The sequence below is a fragment of the Sceloporus occidentalis genome, unplaced genomic scaffold (assembly GCF_023333645.1).
Source record: "Sceloporus occidentalis isolate IW3139 unplaced genomic scaffold, rSceOcc1.0.p SCAF_8, whole genome shotgun sequence".
NCBI lineage: Eukaryota > Metazoa > Chordata > Lepidosauria > Squamata > Phrynosomatidae > Sceloporus > Sceloporus occidentalis.
The window spans coordinates 28,262,602-28,284,933 of NW_028316988.1; the positions used below are offsets into that span (position 1 = coordinate 28,262,602).

Below are 22,332 nucleotides of genomic sequence, written 5' to 3' on the forward strand. Positions count from 1 at the left end.
GATTTAGGGCCCAGGTTTAAAGAGAGGATTTCCAATGGAGAGCGTTTTACTCCATGGCAATCTCTTGAGTTGTTTCTCTGTGCAACTTACAAGGATATAAACCCCATTGTACTAGGGATGGAAATAATATTTGAAAACATTGGACACTGTAGAAAGAATGCAGTTGGACGCCACTTTAAATGCTATGGCTCCAGCCTCTGGACTCTTGGAATTTGTAGTTTTGGAAGGGCTTCAGCCTTCTCTTTCAAGGAGTGCTGGTGCCTCACAAAACTACAAATCCCAGAATTCTGTAGCATGGAGCGACAGCCCTTAAAGTGGTGTCAGACTGCATTATTTCTACAGTGTAGTCATAACCAGGAATTACAAAAATGACTCTGGAAGCATAGCACAAGGAGGGAGGTTCTCCTGCATCAAGGCTCAGAGCAATGGGGAAAGGCGGCAATGACCACAACTTGTTATTTGTAGCAAAACACTTTTATTTCTTGTGTGTTATATTCAAGCTCTAGAAGAAAGAAGCAGGTGAGGGAAAGGGAAGCAAGTGAAGGAAAGAGGGGTTTGCCAAGAAGGGAACAGATTTGGGAGACATCTGAGAAACAGGTAGCTGTGATCTAACATTCTCCCAGTTGCTTGATTTCTTTAAAACACAGGCTCTGTGGAAAAGAAGAGGTTGCAGAGGGCCTGGTGTATTGGAAACTTGAACACACAGCAGGCTGGAGAGTGTGACAAAATGGCCCAAGAGCTGCTGCTTCTCACAGATTCGAATCCATAACCTTCTGGATCCAAGGGAGGTAATGCGCGATGCGAGAATAAACACCCGGCGGGGCGCTGTAGCCAAAGGAGACAACTCCATGTACCACACCGTTGCACACCATCGGACCTCCAGAGTCCCCCTGCAGTGGGGGAAAAAACAGAGGGCTATGGAGACGGGAGATATAGCACATCCTTGGACATTCTTGTAGTGCTGCTTTGCAGCCCTGAAGGACTCTAGGACCAAATTTTGAATTTTATTCTAAACCTTTCTGCCCCTAAATGTCCTCCAGGGGTTGTGGGGGGCTTTTTTGTCATATCTTATCACCCCCCCAAACCCTGGACCATTGTAAGCCCAGAAGAGGTACAACCAGGAGCGAACAGGACGGGTCTTCCAGCCTCTTCTTGTTGCGCAAAATGGCTTCCATTGCATCTAAAAAAGCCCATCACCTTCCCAAATCATGGTGAAAATGGTCCCCATGAGAGTAAGACCAGCGATTCCCAAACTTTGGTTTTCCAGGTATTTTGGGCTTCCACTCCCAGAAGCCCCAGCTAGCTTGGCCAACAATCAGGAATGTGGGAACTGAAGTCCAAATCATCTGAAGGGCCAAAGTTTGGGAACCACTGCCCTAGATGGTCCCTCTGCTCCACTCCAAATTTTTAAAACAATATTTTAATACTTCATACATTTCATACATTTAACCATATGGGCTGTTGTGTTGACCCTTGTGGACTCACGCTTTGTGGGATGGAATGAAAATTGTGCTCTTTACCCAAGGTTCCTCTGTTGCTCTAAATCCAAAGTTTGACCAAACTCTAAAATTTGCAAAGCAAGGTCCAATTTTTTGAAGTTTCCCAAACCACGCACTGGTTCTCCATTGCCAGCTTACCTGGCTTGTATCCAGAAGCTGCTTATGGCTTCCTGCGCAGATCATCCCATCATCCAACCAAGTGTAGACCATCCTGCATTTCCTGCGATTGTAGATGGTGACGTTGGTCTCGAAGAGTCTCGGGGTGGCTTTGCTTTCATCGATCAGGCCCCAGCCGGCTATGTTGCAAAGGGTGCCGGTGGGGAGATCACTCCGAGACTTTGGCAAGGGGACAATTTGGACGTATTTGTTCAGGATTGGCTTGAAATCCAGCTGTGAAAACGGAGAGGAAATGGCAAAGCATTTAATGTTCTCCCCACTGCAGCAAGGAACATGAGTTCAAAGACTAGATGATCGTCTTAACTGCCTCATTCAATCTGGAGCCAAAAGAGATGAAGACAGACAGGGAGCAAGAGCCCACAAAGGAGAAGCGAAACATTCAGGGGTCCAATCCAGACCTATGAAAGGAGAAGCCGACTATTCAGGGTCTCAGTTTGGACCCACACAAAGGAGAAGCCAAACATTCAGGAGGCCACTTTGGAGCCATGAAGGGAGAAGCCAATGATTCAAGGTCTCAGTTTGGACCCAAAAAAAGGAGAAGCCAAACATTCAGGGATCCAATCTAGAGCTATGAAGGGAGAAGCCAACAGTTCATGATCTAAATTTGGACTTGCACAAAGGTGATGCCAACAACTCAGGGTTACAGTTTGGACCCAAACCAAGGAGAGGCCAAACAGTGGAGCTATGAAAGAAGAAGCCAGCAATTCAGGGTTTCATCTTGGACCCACACAAAGAAGAGACCAAACATTCAGGGAATTAGTCTGGAGCCACAAAAGGAGATGCCTGAAATTCAGGGTCTCAGTTTGTAGCCACACAAAGGATAGGCCAAACATTCCCCATTTGCAGCTTTGACTTTTGCAGGTTGGATTGTTTGCAGATTGGATTAATATTCTCTCTAGGTCCTTCAGTATGACTCTATTAGCCAGTTTTCACCATACGTTGCGCTGGAGGACCTTGAGGTTCCTAGAAAGAACCCTTCTCTAGGAATCTGTAGGCCAACCAGCATGAAAGTATGGTCACCTTCTTGCAGATGTTGACCATAGAGTTGTGCTGGAGGACCTAGAGATTCCTTGAGAGGTGTGGGCTCAGATTTTTTAAAAAAGTGGGTTGTGGTTTTTCAGGAGGATCCTGCATCCCTAGACCCAGCGAATATAGAGTGCCCAATGTATAGGTATTCCAAAATCCCAAACACTTCTGGTCCCAAGCGTTTTGGATAAGAGAGCCTCAGCTTGTACCAACCCTTCCAACAAACCTGAAGAGAGCAAGCTGGTCCAGTTGGTATCTGTCAGGATGTGTGTAGCATACAGCTCTCTCTCCACCCAAATTTTGTTGCCATCTTCTGACATCCACCGCCTGAGGCCTTACATTAATGCCAGTTCAGATGTGCTATATTACAACTTACCTTCAGCAGAAGTATGTCATTGGAAAACGTGTCATGGCTATACTCTGGGTGCATATGGTAAGACTGGACCCCAATCACTTGCTGGGACTCCTCAGGGACATCCAGGTCATGAGCCCCCAAAACGACAGTAATATCACTGGAAAGAGAGAATGGGGCAGAGTTTAAAGTCTGTTACAAAAGCCATAAGTATCAGCATGGCCTCAGGGCATTTCACGTTCTGAAGGACAGCAGGCAAGTTCACAAGGATGAGGGATGTCTCTCAGTTTCAGGGTTGGCATGGCAAAATACATTAGCAGTTCTAGTAGTAGTAGTAGTATTGTTACTACTAGAGTATTACTATTAGGCTTGGCTTTTAGATTCTGCAATTCACATGTCAAGGTTTGTATATAGTTGTCAATACATTTTAATAGATTTAATGTGTAACATTATCTATCTATCCATCCATCTATCCATCCATCCACTCATCCACCTATCCATCATATCTATCTATCTATCTATCTATCTATCTATCTATCTATCTATCCATCCACCCACCCACCCATCCATCCATCCATCCTATCTCTCTCTCTCTCTCCCTCTCTCCATCCATCCATCCAATGTGCTGAATCTATTGGGAGGGAATCAAGTTCAGTCTCTTGGAGAGCTTCTTTGTAAAGTTCAGGCTAATCCAGAGGGGATCATCACCCACTGTGAACAGAGAGAAGAAAACCAGCCAAGCTGGGGATGAAATAGGGATACTTACTCCCTACAATGAGCTGCAGTCATGACCCATTGGGGGGCCACTAGAAATCCGCCACAACCAAAAGCATCTCCAGTTTTCAAGGCTGCGATGTACGGTCGGGAATGAGGCTTGGCTTCATGGCCTCCGATGATCTGACTCCGCAAGGGATCTACAAGTATTGCAAACACCGTCAGACAGCTGCAAGAAGGGTGCTGGGACTGGGTTATTGGGGCAAACCTGGAAGAAGACCTCCAATTGTCCCATAGCTATGGTGCCCCGGTTACCATCATCCTTAGACTACTGGTCCCACCACAGAAATGGTACGTCAGCACGACTCCAGTGCTATACCATTCCCAGAGGCATGTTTGTGCGTATATTACAAGAATAATGTATTAAACAGAACTTTAACAAGTAGTTGAAGATGACTTGATGGTACAAGAGCTTTGTTGTTGAGGGCCTTCAAGATATTTCCAACTTATGATGACCCTAAGGTGAACCTGACAGCCAGCGTGGTGATGTATTTTGAGCATTGGATTATAGCTCTGGAGACCAGGGTTCGAATACCCACTTGGCTGTGGAAACCCACATGGGCAACTCACACTCTCTCGGCCTTTGAGCAAACCCTGTGATAGAGTCACCCTAAATCAGGAATGACTTAAAGGCACACAACAACAAGGGTCCCTGCTCTTCCCTTCCGCTTCCTTTTCAGATGAGGACTCTGATTCTCTCCTTCCAATCCAAATCATAGAATCGTAGAATCGTAGAGTTGGAAGAGACCTCAAGGGCCATCCAGTCCAACGCCCTGCCATGCAGGAAATCACAATCAAAGCATCCCCGACAGATGGCTATCCAGTCTCTGTTTAAGACCTCCAAGGAAGGAGACTCCACTACACTCCAAGGGAGTTTGTTCCATTGTCGAACAGCCCTTACTGTCAGGAAGTTCCTCCTAATGTTGAGGTGGAATCTCTTTTCCTGGAGCTTGCTTCCATTGCTCTGGGTCCTAGTCTCTGGAGCAGCAGAAAACAAGCTTGCTCCCTCCTCAATATGACATCCCTTCAAATATTTAAACAGGGCTATCATATCACTTCTTAACCTTCTCTTCTCCAGGCTAATGATTACAAGGAAGTAAATATTGGCAGTCCAAAGCTGGCATTATCAATCCATGTTCCATTTGGAGAGGACACCGAGAGACTAAGGATGAGAGGCTGTGAAATAGATTTTGCATCTACCTTGATTCTTTTCTCCAACATTTTTACTGCCAAAAATTGGCAAGTGAGTGCAGTACCTCCTCTTCCTTTTCACCTGCAACTGCTTCCCTAGGATAGACCAGTTTTCTGTCTATGCCAGTGCCATGGCAGGACTACCAACCTTCTCCTGCTAAAACTTGGTGTTGTGTGCCTTGAGGTCATTTCTGACTTATGGTAATCCTAGTACGGAAGGGCAGTGGAGTGGAAAGGAAAGTAGGAACAACTTTGGTTGTGTGGCTTACAGCTGAAGGAGCATTCATGGCCAACTGAGGTAGTTTGGAGAACCTTCTTTACCATCATCTATGATCCAAATTCAAATCTGAGAAGGGTCTCTGGGACTGCATTCTAGCAGTGAGTTGGAACATAGGTGGGATAAAAACCAAACCTATCCTGAGGTTTTCATGGCAAGATTTGTTCCAAGGAGGTTTGCCATTGCCTTTCCCTGCATCTGAGAGAGTGTGACTTGTCCAGGGTCACCCAGTGGGTTTTAATGGCGAAAATTACTCTTCCGAGAAGGAAATTAGTGTAGAGTTGCAAAAGACGCACAACTTACGAGGAAGAGGCGAGGCGAAGGAGACCATCAGAAGAAGAAGAACATGGTGGAGAGTCCTCATGTTGATGTTCGGATGTTGCGGGAGGGCAGCTCTAGGTTGTTTGGTCGCACGGCCATGTGGCTTTTATAGCCCATCTTCCACTGGAAGACCCCTCCCTGGGGAACTGGAAAGTCTGAGCTTTGTGTTGTGTGTGTGTGTGTGCATTGTGAAGATCTGATCTCAGCAGATCTTAACTGGGTCTCATCTTTCCTGTAAGACAAGGGGACGCCACCTTCTCCAAACAGCAATCTGATGAGAAAGCAAGGGTCTGTTGGGCAATGGGAAGGAGTGGTTGGAGACACCGAACAACAGCCACCAGGAAAGATTTGATGTGGAGCATGAGAGAAATAGATTTGGCTCAAGGGACCACTTGGTTAATGCATGTGGTCTGAGAAAGTGTCAAAAGTGGTGTTCAGAAGTTCAGAAACTGCAGGCTTCAGTGGGGAAAATCATAGAGTCATGGAGAGGGAAGGAGAGCCAGCGTGGTGCAACGGTTTGAGTGTTTGGACTATGGCTCTGGAGACCAGGGTTTGAGTCCCAGTTTGGCCACGAAACCCACTGCAAGTCAAACACTCTCAGCCTCAGGGGAAAGCAATGGCAAGCGTCTTCTGAACAAATCTTGCCAAGAAAACCCCATGATTCACAGGCTTAGGGTCACCGTAAGTCGGGCACAACTTGAACGCAACAAAGAGGTGGAAAGTCCAATATGAAGCCAAAGGCTTTCATGGCTGGCATCCATAGTTTTTTGTGGGTTTTGGGGGCTATGATGCCAGCCACAGCTGCTGGTGAAACGTCAGGGGAAAAAACGCTTCTGGAACACGGCCTTCTAGCCCGAAAAACCCACAAAAAACTAGGGAGTTGGAATGGGATCATCCAACCCTATTCTTCTATGCAAGAAGACATAACCAAAGCCCTCTCGAGAGATGGCCATCCAGCCTCTGTTTAAAAACAGAAAACCTTTATTCAGTAACAAAGTTTATATCAGAGATATTCGCTGTCAGACAAGCATTAGGAAAGCTTAAACCACACAAAATTTGGAATCGTTCGGGAACTAATTTCTCATTCCTTACCAAAGCAAAGCAATCTCATTCCTTTCATGTTCCCAGCCATGCCTCCTGGATTATTTCTCAGTGAAATGGACCTTGGGTATTCTCAAACCAAATGTCCTCTCGTCTCTTATTTTTGCACAAATGAATGTGTTTGCCCTCTCTGTAAAAAACCCCCACTACATACCTTCGAGTCATTTCCAGCTTTCGGCGACCCTAAGGCACCCGTATCATGGGGTTTTCTTGGCAAGATTTGTTCAGAGGGGTTTTTGCCTTTGCCTCCCTCTTGACGCTGAGAGAGTGTGACTTGTCTAAGGTCACCCAGTGGGGTTTTTATGGCTGAACAGGGATTCGAACCCTGGTCTCCAGAGTCATAGTCTGACATGAAAACATGCTGAGTCTTTCCAATATACATTACCCCCAACTAAATCTATGACAGGCAAGATGCATAAGCAACTCTTAACAGAGGGCCATGGTTGCATTTTATATTTAATTAACTAAATAAATATAATTGGGTGGTTATCTTTTTTCCAACAGGGAACCCTAGGTTGCTTATGACAAAGTCACCATTTAAAACCTGGGTAATACAAATGTGTGGTGCGTGTGTGTTGTTTTTTTTAAAGTGATCTGAACTATCATGTTACCATACCCATAATTTATAATAATATCAAACTGTTCAAAAGGTAGAATGGAGATAAAATGTAGCACAGATAGCCCATAATTGGAAGAAGAACTCCACAAAACCTTTCTGCATTTGGAGATGAACAGTCACAGGACCATTGACACAACCATCTTATGCCAGAATAGCTTTAGTCTTTCATTTCTGTGCATATAATAGTCTCGCTGCTGCAGTCATATATGCGGATGATCTTCTGGGTTTCTTAAATGATCTCTGTGTGTCTGTGCATGCACAGATGTGTGTATCAGGTTCCGGTTGGTGGATTTTTCTGGTCCGGAGAACAAGGTGGCTACACATTGAACTGGGGTCATGCTAGATGATCACAAAGCTCTCCCCAGGGTCCGTAATTCTACACTACTATATTCTGGTAGCCTGGGCCATCAGATTGCCAGTTTTAATGGCTAAAGGGTGAGCAGATGTCTGTTGCAGCTGCATGACAAAGATAACAAAGCTGAGACACACACGCCCGATAAACTTTGGAAACTCACACATCAAAGATTGCATGACTTTTTAACTGGTGCTATCTGTCTGGAATCCTAACGGTCAGTGCCATCCTGTTGGTTCAGAAGCAGATACAAAGATTGGGGTTTAGATTAAAAGAGGGATTGGAGAAGAGGAAATGTGTACTGGATTGATTAAACTAGAGCAGGATAATAGTTAAAGTGATAGGCTGGCACTTGGAGGGTCCTCACTGAGCCATGGAAGTCAATGAGAGACCATCAGGGGCTAGCGGCTTCCATTTATTGGGGTAGTGAATCCACTGCATGCTTTAAATAATAGAAACATAAAGTTGAAAGGGACCCCAGAGTTCATCCAGTCCAACCCTTGCCAGGCAGGGACATACAATAAAAGCATTCCCAATAGATGACCATCGAACCTTTACTTGAAACCCTAAAAAGATGGTGGTCTCCATGGGACTTAACTGATTGGATTGTGCCAGGCTAGCTCTCCATGGTGCTGACCCTATTGTATTTCCAAGGGGCTCCCCATAATGTTGAATGGTTATCTCAAAGAGGTTCTCTATGATGTTGAACCCACTGGGTTATCTCTGAGGGGTTCCCCATGGTTCTGAACCTATTGTATCATCTCAGAGGAGTTGTCCATGGCACTGACTCCATTGTGTTATCTCAGAGTAATTCTCCATGGTGCTGACCCTATTGTGTTATCTCAGTGGGGTTCTTAGGTTATCTGAGAGGTTCTCCATGGTGCTGAACCCATTGGCTTATTTCACAGGGGTTCTCCATGGCACTGGACATATTGTATTATCTCAGAGGGGTTCTCCTTGGGGCTGAACCCATTAGGTTATCTCATAAGGCTTCCTCATGGGGCTGAACCCATTGGGTTATCTGTGAGGGGCTGAACCTATTGTATCATCTTAGAGGGGTTCTCCATGGCGCTGCCCCCATTGTGTTATCTCAGAGGTATTCTTCATGGTGCTGGCCCTATTGTTGTGTCTCAGAGGAGTTCTTGGGTTATCTGAGAGGTTCTCCATGGCGTTGAAACCATTGGGTTATCTCAGCGAAGTTCTTGATGGCACTGGACATATTGTATTATCTCAGAGGGCTTCTCCATGGGGCTGAACCCATTGGGTTATCTCAGAGGGCTTCTCCATGGGCTTGAACCCATTGGAGTACCTCAGAGACGTTCTCCATGGGGCTGAACCCACTAGGCTACTTCATAGGAGCTTTCAGAGCTGCTGAACCTACTGTATTATAAGAATGCTCCATAGTGCTGACCCCATTGTATTATCTCAGATGGGTTTCCCATGGTGGGGATTGGTAACCCTGGTCTCCTGGAGTTCTAGTCCAACACTCAAACCACTACACCATGCTGCCTTTTTCTTTTTACCCTTATCTAGCTTAACTTCTCATTGTCTCTGATCATTGTCTGGGGATGGTGGGAGCTGGTGCCAAACGAGTTCTCCATTTCTGCCTTGCAGTCTCAAGCACAGCACAGCTGTGCTCAGAGTCCATTGGTTGGGGCAGTGATGTGATTCTCGGTCCTTCAATATCTAGGGACCCCCCCAAGGCTGCTCAGACTCCATCAACCTGAGAGGTGTGCTAAGAGCAGATCCCTTTTCAAAATGTCCTAATCCTATTTTGAACAGTTGTGACATAAAACTGGCTGAGTTGGTGGAGGAAGGAAGACACCTGGAGGACCTACAGAATCATGTTGGAGGACCTTCAAATGCCTAGAGAGGTGTTTTGTCTCAGAATCTCCAGTGTAACTCTATGGTCAAGTTCTGGCAGAATTGCACTGGAGGATCTAGAGATTCCTACAGAGCACGTATTGATCAAATCCATGAACAATCAAAGCTGCAAAAGCCAAAGCCACAGATGTGGAGGGCCAACCGTACTTGGATTTCTGTTCAGTTCAGCACACGATCTATCACCCACCATCACTCCTATCAATGAAGGGATTATGTGGATGCCAGTCTTAATTGATCTATCTTGGCTATGTGCTTTGAGCTTTCCTCCATGCTGAGCCGGTTGGATCTTCTTATCATGGCTTTTTTCCTACACTTGCACAGTCCTCTCTGCTACATACCTAAAATATCCTTTTAATATCAAATTGATATTGGAAAGAGTGTGTGTGGAGGGAGGCTAGACTTTGGGGTAACAAGGAGAAAGATCTGTGGCAGGCCCAGCCTACAATACTTAACCCAAACTTGCTTGCTGCTTTCCCATTGCCAGGGCTGAAAGGGGAGATTGGTGCCACCAGTTTGGTTTAGGTCTCAGGCAGCATAACGTCTCTGGGACAGAGACGGGTAAGGTCAGTGTTTGTGGTAGGAGAAAAAAGAGGACAACTCCAGAATGAAGACAACATAAAATTGCAAGGGTTGGTTTATTTCATGTGCGTCGCAAATGCTTATGAAATTCATGTGCCTAATGGTCGCTCCTTCACCCCATTATCTCTTTGATCCATGGAAGGTAGGCCGCGACGCGGGTGTAAACCGATGGAGGGATCTGGAAACCGTAGGAGACGATTCCATGCGCCACTCCGTTGCACACCATCGCACTTCCGGAATCGCCCTGAACACGGAGGAGGGAGGAGAAAAATGATATGAAATATTATCGGCTGGAATTCTCTCAAGTTTTACACAGGTAAGTTGCTCTATAGAAGTGGTTGGACATTTTTGTTGGCTGCGCATCGATAGAGCTAAATGCTTATCACGACATCAGCAAGGGAATTGCGATTCCCATCGGGAGAACCCGGTGCACATCAAGACAACCTTCCCAGTACCATGATACACACTTTTACAATTTATTAGGAGGGCTTCTTAGCGCCTCCATTACATAGCTGAGTATGTGTAACATTGGTGTAGCCATTGTTTCTAGCCAAGGCTCATAGTGGGCAGCCAACCTAGCTCAAATAATGTTTTATTAAGGAGAGGTGTCTGGATGATGATGATGATGATGATGATATTCTCTTTGCAGCCTCCCCTTTTCTGACTGCATCGCCCATCTTTTCCCACTCCCTGTGCAAACAGAAAATCCAATATGCTTTTAGCATTCTGCAAATATACGCACTGCATCCCACAGTTGCTAGTACACTAGTATTGTGTCCCAATGGGTTAGGGTTTATGGTCCAGATCTAATAAGATGAAAAAGACAAATTTTCACAATTCTGCTGGTTAGTCCCAAGTAAAGTAAAACTATCCACTCCACTGAATGGTTGAACGGTGAGTCAATGGGTAAATCCCATTGGTTCAATGGGCCTATTTTAGATAAGGCTGGCATTTTCAGAGAGAGTGAGGACCGTTTTCCACCCTGGTGCTCTCTATGGCTGTCGTAGAATCAAAGAACACTGAATCCTAGAGTCGGAAGGCACCCCAGAGACTATCCAATCTAACCCCCTGCTCAATGCAGGAACTCCAGCTAGAGCATCCCCAGCCTTTTTGTGAAACCATCCAGTGAAAGAAACCCCACCACCTCTTCTAGGTCATTGGTACCATTGTTGCACCATTTTTACCCTCAAGAAGTTCCTTCTGGTGTTCAATGGAAATCTATCCTCCTGTAACTTCAAACCATGAATTTCCTAAGTGTTATTGCAGCTTCCTCTTCCCTGGTTAGGGAAGACTGCCACCTCATGACTTAGGATGGTATTGCAGGCTGAAGACTGATAATCATAGTTCAGTTCAGTTCAGTTCAGCTCATCTTTATTACAGACCAGCACAATTTAGAATCATAGAATCATAAAATTGGAATGGTTCTCAAGGGCCATCTACTTCAACCCTCTGTCATGCAGGGAAAAAGTAGATCTTACCCTTTTCATTGTAGGTCTTTAAAGAGACTCTGGAGAGGGATCTTTCAGGTGTGCTTTAGCTGTTTTTCCCCCCTGCATGACAGAGGGTTCGACTAGATAGCCTTTGAGAACCCTTCCAATTTTATGATTCTATGATTCAAAATCAGTCTTCAGCCTGAAATACCATCCTGAGTCATGAGGTGGCAGACTTTCCTAACCAGGAAAGAGGAATCTGCAATCATGCTTAGGAAATTAATTTTTTTTTCCCAAGAGGCCTCTGAGGCTGGAGATTCTGTGTGTGTGTGTGTGTGTGTGTGTGTGTGTGTGTGTGTGTGTGAGAGAGAGAGAGAGAGAGAGAGAGAGAGAGATCCACATGAGGCCTGATCCTGCATCCCCCTTTGCAGAGCCAACAAACACTTAAGAAGGGAAGGAAGAAAGGAGAAAGGGTCTGCTGGCCACAGAAAGTCTAAAAGCTCCAGAAAGAGACCCAAGATGGCAGCACTCACATTGCTGACGTCAGAGATTACGGAGCGGCTGCCGGCGCACAGCATCTCATCGGTCAGTTCTGGGAGGAACAAGAGGCACTTCCTGCGTCCAGGGATGGTGACATTGGTCTCAAAAAGCTTAGAAGAGTGCATGTACCGCTCATCGATGCGACCCCATCCGGCCACGAAGCAACGTGTGTCCTTGGGCAGGTCATTGTCTGTCTGTGGCAGAGGGATGATTTGGACGTTCTTGTTGAGCTGGGCCTCACGCTCAAGCTGTAAGAAAGGAAGCGGAGTGGAGAAGACTTCAGATTTCAAGAAATACCTATATGATTTAGGTCTAGATTATAGGAAGGGCTGTTCTCTGCCATAGGATCCTGCCAAGGCCCTAAAGGAGAGACCTTTCTCTTGGTCTTCACAGGGAGGTCTGGTGGAAACCTGAGACAGGGTCTTCTCAGTGGCTGTTTCTACACTGTGGAACTCACTGCCACAAGGAGGGGAGGATGGTTCACATTTTCCTGTCCTTTTTGCAGCAGTGAAAGGTCTTTTTTTTTGGGGGGGGGGGATGGGCATGTTTAGCCTGGAGAATAAAATGACCAAGAGGTGACACGATAGCTATCTTAAAATATCCAAAGCCCTGTCAAGGGAATGTAGGAGAAAGCCTGCTTTGCGCTGCTTCGGAGATCAGGACACAAACCAATGGACTCTGACGAAAGAATAGGAAAGGCTTCCTGAATGTAAATGAGACTATAGAATCCTAGAGTTGGACGAGACCCCAAGAGCTATCCAATCCAACCCCATTTTGCCTTGCAGGAAGACACAACCCAAGCACCTCCATCCATTCTCTCTTTAAGAACCTCCAAAGACAGAGACTCCACCGCCCTCTGAGGCCATGTATTGTCAAAGTGGGGAGCAAAACCCATCTTTAGCAGATGGTTGTCAGCATGAAATATCTTTATGGGGGTGATTTACTGGGTGTGGAGAGAGAAGTCCCATTTGATGGCCTTTCCTCTTACCTTGAGCAGAAGAATGTCATGGAATGGAGTCCCACCGATGAGTTTGTAACCTGGGTGCTGGTAGTACTTTTCCACGCCCAACACTTGGGTGGTATCTTCAATGGCATTAAGATCATGAGCTCCCAGAATGACTGAGATGTCCCTTTAAAGGAGAAAAGAAACAGTGATGGACCACTCTTGGTGGTTCGCTTGTCCAAACCGATGAACAGGGCTCCAAATTTTGGCAATTTGCTATAATCTAGACCTGCAATTTGCCACTTCCGCCCACTGCTAACAGCAGACCTCACTTTGAGCCTTATGGCATTATAAATGAAAAGACATGTGTGTTTCCCCCCTTTCCTCTGCATGACTCTCATTCTCTTCAGGTTGCAAAAGCATGGGGATCATTTGTAAAAGCATCATTTTTGCCAAACGGATTATTTCAGCTTAGCATGACACTTTTACAACTCTCTCCCAAGGTTTTATAACTGGAAGAGAGGAGGAGAAAAGAAGAGTAAAAGAAGAAGATGAAGGAGTAAAAAAGAAGAACAAGGAGGAGAAGCTGAAAGAGCAGGAGAAATGGAGGAGGAGGAGGAGGAGGAGGAGGAGGACAAAAGAAGAAGGAAGAGAAGATGAAAGTAAAATAAGGCGAAAAGAAGAACAAGGAGAAGGAGATGGATGGTAAATGAAGGCAAAAGGAGGAGGAGAAAAGAAGAAGAATGAAAAGAAAGTAAAGGAGAATATAAGCAGTACAATAAGAAGGTGAAGAAGAAAAGAAGAAGATCAAGGGGAAGGAGAAAAGAAAAACAAGCAGGTGAAGGAGAAGGAGAAAAGAGGAAAACTAAGAAGAAGGGAAGGGAAAAGAAAAGAACAGGGAGAAAGAGAAGAGAAAGGGAAAAAAGAACAAGAAAGAGAAGGGGAAGGGGAAGGAAGAGGAGGAGAAGGAGTGCAGGAGAGGTTGAAGTGGCAGCTAGGTACCTCCATTTTCACTCCCTAGTATCCTGAAGCCTATGCAAGTATGTTTTGAAACTTTATACTCCACTTGCATTGTATGGATCATAGTCCCCTCCTTCCAAGAGTCGCCCCTTGCCTTGGCCCATAAGAATGACTCACCCTTTGCAGTGGGCAGCAGTCATCACCCAGCGGGGAGCGATGAGGAACCCCCCGCAGCCAAACTGACCATTTCTCTTCAGAGCCGCTGCGTACGGCCGCGAGTGGGGCCTGGCTTCATGCCCACCAACAATCCGGTGGCGCATAGTGCCTGCAAGGCAAGGAGTTTAGCTGTCAATTCATGTATGGTAGAGGGTTTGAATAGATGGCCCTCAGAGTCCTTGGAAAGCTATGATTCTACAATTCTGTTTCCATCTTGCAGTACCATTCACAGTCACTAGATGGTAGACTTCTCTAATCAGGCAATAGGCAGCTGCAATCAGGGATGGGATATCTATTTCTGTAAGACCTATTTGATCAGGGAAAAGACTACCTAAGAGGCTGGTGGAAGTATTTAAACAGAAGTTTGGTGGCCACTTCTTGTGACTGCTTTAGATTTGTATTCCTGCATGGCTGGGGGTTGGACTAGCTGGGTGGGTCATACCTTTTCCTTGCATGCAGCAAAAATAATTATTTTCCCCATTGTAGTTTACTCCCAGGAGCTACTCTTTGAAGTAGACTCTTCCTGAACTTGAGTATATTTTGAATCTGGTTCCTTGTGTCCCTCATTTATCTTATATGTTGTGAATCTGAACTTGCTGGGTCTCTGGAAAGTGTTGTTGTTGTATTCTGAATATGGTTTGTTAACCAAAAGGTCCAGCTCAACATACTGTTGCTAAAACCAAGATGACACCCATCTTGTTCTGCCAGCAGTGGCCAATGAAGGCGAATGTGTTGGCAAACCTGCTCCAGGTTTCGGCCAGAACTTTTATGGAGATCTGTAGAATGATGTTTCTAGAGACGTTTAGGAATGTGGTGAGCTCCTTCAAAGTTTGGCTAAAACCCGGAGTGGATTTGCAGCCCCACTGACATGGAGGCCCCTAGTCACTGGGGTAATTTGGAGGTCCACAGGACAGCTGAACGCCCAATATTCTTCTTGCCAACTCTCAACAACTGCCACCTGAGGCAGTTGCCATCCTCAGCCTCATGGTGTTGCTGTCCTTTTCTCAACCTAGATGTATGATGGGATCGGCAACTAGAGGAGGGTCAGAAACAGGGTGATCAGATGTCCTAACCCCAAAGGAGGACAAGGCACCAGAAAACCAAGGAAAATCTAGGAATCTAGAAAGTCTAGTTTGGGGATGACTGCTCTACATAGAGGACATTTTGGACTTCATCATGGTCAGAAGGTTGAAATGTAGGACTCATTCGGCAAGAATGGGCCACATTTGGTGACATTGGAAGGCCACAAAAGGAGTGGAAATCTCACCCTGATGCACCCCGATCTTCAAGGAAGAGACCCCTTTACTCATAGTGTATGTTAAGAGATCTCATCGCACCATTTGAAATTAACTGAAAGAAAGAAGTTGGCAGCAGGAGCTTTCGTAGACTTCAGTCTCCTTCCTCAGATGCACTTGGAGACAAGATTTGCAAGACCAAGGGGCTTCCACAATCCCTAGACCTATTGAAAATGCATGCATTGGGAAGGCAAGCCTAACTCGAGGTTACACGTTCGTAACTACGATCATGAATACCAAACCATGCACAGTCCAAGTGGCTGGATTTTCTCTATGGTTGCTTTCGAAGTGATGCACGCTGAGATTAAACAAAGTTTGTACTCACCAGCCAAGCTGAGCTGGGCAGACAGGAGAGCGAAAACAGCCAAGATGACTCCACGCTCCATTTCCACTCTTCCTCTTGAGCATCCAAAATCAGATTGGGCTTTTACTTGCTCTGTCCCCTTGCGCCTTTTATACACCGGGCAAGAATGTTAGTAACCACGTTGCACAATTGCCCTATCATCCGTTATCTGACATCTCCAACATTCGAGATGATGATAAAGTGGTACCCAACTCCTTTCTTGGAAAGCATGTGGGAGGCCATGATAAGAAATCGTGAGCTCTCTGATGTCAGGTTCAGATGGGATGGGAGACAAAATTATTATTATTATTATTATTATTATTATTATTATTATTATTATTATTTACATTTATTAATACAGTGGGCCCCCACATAGAAAGCAAAATCCATGGACAATACAGTATTATTATTATTACTACTACAGTGGGCCCTTGGTATCCGCTGGGGTTTGCTTCCAGTACCCTTCGTGGATACCAAAACCCATGGCTGTTGGATGGTTGAATCTGTGGATAAGGAATTGGTGGATATGGAGGGCTGGCTGCATCTCGTCTTTCACCCCCAAAACTGGGACTCAATGGGGGTTATAATGTAAAAGGATACAGTTAAAAATGTGCAAAGTGAGCATTAAAATGCGACAGGCCTCTTTTTCCATGACCAGAGATCCTTTTTTTCCAGGGCAGCATCATGTCAACCTTTTGTCTGAGATGCAATTCCAAAGTGTCCGCTAAGAAGCATGAATTTACTTTGTTTTTAGCATTTAGCTGGGAATGTCAACCATTTTTTCTTGAATGTCCTACATTTTGACCTGAGGACATTGGGTGACCCTGGCCCCACATCCTTCCACAAAGTGACTCTTTTCTCTTGGTTATCGTGGCTGGAAACCGGAGAGATGGCCGATAGTCATCCAGCCACAGGCGCATTTTACAGGTCACACATTTGTGGTTTCTAACCGTCAGATGCTGGCAATCCGGCTTGTAAACCGATATCCTTTTAAACATTTAAAGCATTATGGGTCCTCTTTAGAAGTCCCATTGGAAATCCGTTTAAAAAATCAGAGCAGTTTTAAAAGAAATAGCTGCGCTAGGGTCAGTCCATCCATGCTGCAGAAATAATCCACTTTGACACCACTTTAGCTGCCATGGCATTCTAGGAATTGTAGTTTTCTCTTCTTATTTAGCCTTCTCTGTCAGAGAGCTCTGGGACCTCAACAAACTACAGATCCCAGGAGCCACGGTGGTTACAGTGGCGTCAAACTGGAATATTTCTTCAGTGCGCACGCAGCCTGTATCACAAAACCAAGTTCTGCAGCTGCCTTTAGACTTATGGTGGCTCTGTCGTAAACCTACCATGGGGTTTTCTTGACAAGAGTTGTTCAGAGGAGGTTTGCCTTTGCCTTCCCCTGAGGCTGAGAGAGTGTGACTTGCCCAGGGCCACCCAGCAGATTTCTATGGCCGAGTGGGGACTTGAATCCTGGTCTTCTGACGTCTTAGTCCAACGCTCAATCCTCACAGTAGTTGGGAGATAAAACACTGGCAACAGGTGGGTGCCATGTCAGTGGGGCCTTGAATCCACTCCAGGCCTTAATGCAGGCGTTAAAGGCATTCTGTTAGGTGCTCAGCCCTCTTCCTGAACAGCTTCAGCACCTTGGAGAGCACCTTTAAAACTAGCCAAAACCCGGAGCGGATTCTTCACCCCACCGACATGGGACACCGGCCACCACTGGCTTTTAAGTGAACTGCCGTATCCCCTCAGGACTCCAGCTGCAGGTTGAGATGATGTCACAAAAAGACAGGTAAGGAAAGATGAGCTACTTGCAGCTTATCACTGCTGCCTTGAAGGGCCAGAGACTAAAAACCAGCCCTTTTCTTCTGTGCTTTCTGGTCCTACCAAGTGACTTTTTCTTTCCTCTTTGACTCGGCCCCTCTCAGTATTTCATTGTGAGTAACCATTCCAGCATGGTGTAGTTGTTTGGGTCTTGGACTGTGACTCTGGAGACCAGAGTTTGATTCTCAATTTGGCTGTGGAAACCCACTGGGTGACCTTGCGCAAGCCACACTCTCTCAGCCTCAGGGCAAGGCAATGGCAAACCTCCTCTGAGCAAATCTTACCAAGAAAAGCCCGTGATAGGTTTGCCATAGGCTTGCCATAAGTTGGAAACAACTTGAAGGCACACAGCAACAAAGAAACAATAAGCCACCTTTTGGGGCAGGTGTGATCAATATCTACGAAGACTAGGATTCTGTCATTGACAAATTTTGCCATGGTTTACTTTGTTTACCAAGTTCCCATTGATTCAATGGGTCTACTCAGCAGTTGGGTTGACAACAAGGATCCCTGGAAGGAAAATTGGAGGTGAAGCCATGTGGCCCTCCATACGTTATTGGACTGCAACTCCCAGCATACTTCACCATTGGCTATGCTGGCTGAGGCTACTAGGAGTTGCAGTTAGTTTGACAGGTGTCTCTTCTTACAAGAGGTGTCCATTCGAAGACCTCCGGATGTCTAGAAGAGTGTTGTCTCTAGGCATCTGGAGGACCTCCAGTGCAACTCTATGATTAATTTCAGCTGGCAGTTGACCATAAAGAGTTGCACTGGGGGATCTCCAGATGCCTAGAGATACTAGATATTTTTGGATGTGAGTAAGTGAAATCAAAGTAGTGGTCCTACGGAAATGGGGTCATACTATAATTCTCATTAGTCCTTATTTGCTCAGTCATCATTTCACCCTGGCATTGCTACCATTGCTGGAATCTCTTTGGAAGGAAACATTTTCTCAGTTTAAATAAAATGTTTTTCATCCACTGATCCATCTGTAGGAGCAGAAGGGAGGTGTGGAAGAGACAGAAACAAGGCGTGGAAAGAAAGAGCAGCCGTTGCGGATGAAAAAGAGCCAAGAACAAGTGGAAGAAAGGCCCATCCACTGTGGAAGCGACACAGAAAACAAAGAGAAGAAAGGAGCAGCCATTGCAGAAGTGGTGCAGACAAGGATGTGTGGAAGGAAGGTGAGTCTACTGCAGAAGACACACAAATAATTATGCGTGGAAGGACGGTATAGCTTTTGCAACGAGTGGAAGAAAGCAAAGCCATTGTAGAAGATACAGACAAGAACAAGCAGAAGAAAGGAGCCTGCTTTGGAGAAGAGATAGACCCAAGAAAGTGTGGAAGGAAGGTGCAGCCCTTGTGGAATACACACATAAATATGAGCAGGAGGACAGCGCAGCCATTGCAGAAGAGAAAAGACAAAGACGAGTGAAAGAAAGAAAGAAAGGAGCAGCCATTGCAGAAGACACAGGCAAGAAGAAGCAAAAGAAAAGAGCAGCCATTGCGGAAGCAACCACTGAGGAACCTTTCCACAGACAAGAATGAGCGGAAGGACAGTGTAACTGTTGTGGAAGAAACACAAACACAAGAGTGTGCAGAAGGAAGGTGCAGCCATTGTGGAAGACACACAGATCTACATGAGTAGAAGGACGGAGTAGCTGTTGTGGAATAGATACAGACAAGAGCGACCAGAAACAGCAGCCATTGCAAAAGTGACCCAGACAAGAATGAGTGGAATCACCGAGAAGCTGTTGCAGAAGACACATAGATAAGAACGAGTAGAAGGAAGGAGCAGCCAATGCAAAAGTGACCCAGACAAGAACGAGCGGAAGAACCAAGAAGCTGTTGCTGAAGAGACACAGACAAGAACGAGCAGAAGGACCGAGGGATTGTTGTGGAAGAGACACAGACAAGAACAAGCAAAAGGAAGGAGGCCATTGCGAAAGTGCCCCAGACAAGAACGAGTGGAAGGATTGAGAAGTTGTTGCAGAAGAGACACGGATAAGAACGTACAGGAGGAAGGAGCAGCCCTTGCAAAAGTGACCTGGACAAGAAAGAGCAGAAGGACCAAGTAGCTGTTGCGGAAGAGACAAAGCTAAGGAGACCTACAGCCAAGAACGAGTGATGTGAGCATAAAACCATGAATCCCATGGTTCCTCCGACCTATGCCACCCCTGTTCTAGGGCCCCCTCCGCCATATCGAGGCCACGGCTATGGCCCTTATCAAGGCCACCCTTCCCATGGATACCAAAGCTACCCCCCGTATCATGGGGCTCCGGGATATGCCTATGGGCCCGGAACCATGGTGTATATCAGGGAGGAACGGAGGAGAGATGATTCCTGTTTGACCACTTGCTTACAAGCCTGCCTTGCGGCGCTCTGCTGCTGCTGCCTTTGCGATGTGATGACCACCACTTGCGAGTGAGGGCCCTTGGAGGAAGAGGAAGAAGAGGAAGCGGCGATGGCTTTGCAGGACTCTCAACTTCAAGGGACTTTAACTGGTTTTCTCCCCTCTCTGTATGGTCTTTCGGTTGCCTCCTCTAGAGCTTCTCGAGGCCATGATAAACCTCTTGCTTTACACGGATAGCCAGCTATGTGTGTCTGTCACAAAGCATTCTCCTTTTGAAAGTATGGTCCTGTTTAATAGAAGAAAAGAAATGTCCCTACTCTGTTCCCGCACTGACCTGTTTAAATGATGCATGGGCCAAAATAGGTGAATCGTGGGTGCAATTCATGCTCCAGGATGATTCCTAAGGCAAACCTATCGTGGGGCTTTTCTGGGGCTGAGAGTGTTACTCAACCAAAGTCACCAATGGGTTTCCATGGCCAAGTGGGGAATTGAACTCTGGTCTCACATGGTGTCGTGGTGTGAGCCTTGGACTGTGACCCTGGAGACCAGGGTTCGAATCCCTGCTTGTCCATGGAAACTCAGTGGGTAACCTTGGACTCCCAATGCCCATCGGCTCCTCACAGCCCTGGTGGGGATGATGGGAGCTGTAGTCCGTTCACATATGTCTCTGAGGTTGGTGGACCCTCCCTCATTGGAGATTTTAACACAGAGGTTACAGTTCAGAGAGCTGGGGTGGTGTAGTGGTTTGAGTGTTGGACTTTGGAGACCAGAGTTCGAATCCCTGCTCAGCCAGTGGGTCACCCTGGGCAAGCCTCTCTCAGCCTCAGAAGATGGGGTTCGCGAAACAAAACTGAATGAAACTTGCCAAGAAAACCACATGATAGGGTCGCCAGATGTCAAACCAGTTCTAAATTTATCCGTCTACTACTGGCCCAGATCCTACTATCTAGGGGTTCACTGTCCCCCCTACATTGCTCCATCCAACCCCACTGGGTTAGAAACCAGCTGAGCTTGACAAAAATCAAAAGAAGGAAGGCCTGTTGCACCAAAGGTGGATGTTGGGTTGTTTTTCCGATGACTCCGTCAACTGTTCTTTGGGTGGGTCCATCCTGCCGAAGACCAAAATTGTGGTTTTTTATTTTTCTTCCCTTTTGGGTGTGGTGCAATATCCCCTTCCTCTGGGCTGTTTTTTTCGTTCTTTTCTTTTCTTGCAAGGTAGGGCCAATGTCACTAGTGTGCGGTTTTTAACACCCCCCCCCCCCTCCCCAGGATTAATAATTTTCAAAAGCACAGACCGTCAGGGTTATGTTGCCGCCTAAAAGCAGGTGCGATCACACTTGTTTGTGTCATTTGCACCCGGTGTCCTGGTCCACTGCAGAATGGCTGCAGAGATTCAGTGAAGAGTTGAAGTGGATCGGTGAGTCTGGGTGGGAAAGTGGGTGCAAGGATCAGCGGCGTCCGCACTGCAGAAATCATGCAGTTTTGACACCACTTTAACTACCATGACTCAATGCTACAGAATCCTGGGATTCCTTTCTCAGGGAGTATAGAGTAGCTGTCTCCCTCCTGTTTTTTTGTTGATAAATGAAGACACTATTTATTATTATTATTATTATTATTATTATTATTATTATTATTATTATTATTATTAGGGCAGGCTTTTAGAATGTAAGGCTTTTAAGGAAAGGGCTGCAATGGAAGGCACTGCCTTGTTTTAAGTTGTACTTTTTAAACGGTGCTTTTAAAACCCTTTGAAAGTTTCTGTTTCAAAGGGTTTCGATATGGCTCATGATTCAAATCCATTTCCAAAGTTGACTATTTGTATGTTTTTAATTATATTAATTTGTAAGCCACCTTGGATTTTTCTCAGTCTTGGGGGGATGTCAGCTATAAGGATGATGATGGAGTTTTCCACCTGCCTCCTTTTCTTAAGACTTCTCTCTCTCTCTCTCTCTCTCTCTCCTGATCTCAGACTACTACTCCCATCATCCCCATCCCACCTCTATGGAACTGGCAGCAGGCATCCAAATGGACAAATTCTGGTTTGGAGCCATGGGTTCCCCAACAAGCCTCCTTCCACCCCACTTTTCTTACAACATCTTCCTTGGTCAGCAAATGTGGGGTTGGACTAGATGGTCTCTTGGGAACCTTGCTTCCAAGTGGACAGTGTCTGGTGCTGCCTTTCATTGTGCAATTTCCCATCTTTTCTCCTCACTGAACCTGGGACCTTTTGGATGCAAAGGAAGAGCTTTAACATGGATTATTATTATTATTATTATTAT

The 22,332-nt window shown here is 45.9% G+C and overlaps 2 protein-coding genes across 2 annotated transcripts; both read right to left on the reverse strand.

Moving 5' to 3' along the window:
* Positions 1 to 452: 452 nt before the first annotated feature.
* On the reverse strand, positions 453 to 5,681 carry LOC149308435 (granzyme G-like). The gene is made up of 5 exons (XM_089537067.1): positions 5,600 to 5,681; positions 3,821 to 3,968; positions 3,079 to 3,214; positions 1,638 to 1,889; positions 453 to 890 (listed from the first exon to the last, which is right to left on the reverse strand). The coding sequence occupies exons 1-5, from the start codon at positions 5,658 to 5,660 to the stop codon at positions 750 to 752; spliced, it is 738 nt and encodes a 245-aa protein (XP_089393193.1). The 5' UTR covers positions 5,661 to 5,681; the 3' UTR covers positions 453 to 749.
* A 4,508-nt stretch (positions 5,682 to 10,189) lies between these two features.
* Positions 10,190 to 15,974, reverse strand: LOC149308436 (mast cell protease 1-like). Its single transcript, XM_089537068.1, has 5 exons — positions 15,862 to 15,974; positions 14,203 to 14,350; positions 13,111 to 13,252; positions 12,116 to 12,370; positions 10,190 to 10,396 (listed from the first exon to the last, which is right to left on the reverse strand). The coding sequence occupies exons 1-5, from the start codon at positions 15,920 to 15,922 to the stop codon at positions 10,265 to 10,267; spliced, it is 738 nt and encodes a 245-aa protein (XP_089393194.1). The 5' UTR covers positions 15,923 to 15,974; the 3' UTR covers positions 10,190 to 10,264.
* Positions 15,975 to 22,332: the final 6,358 nt, after the last annotated feature.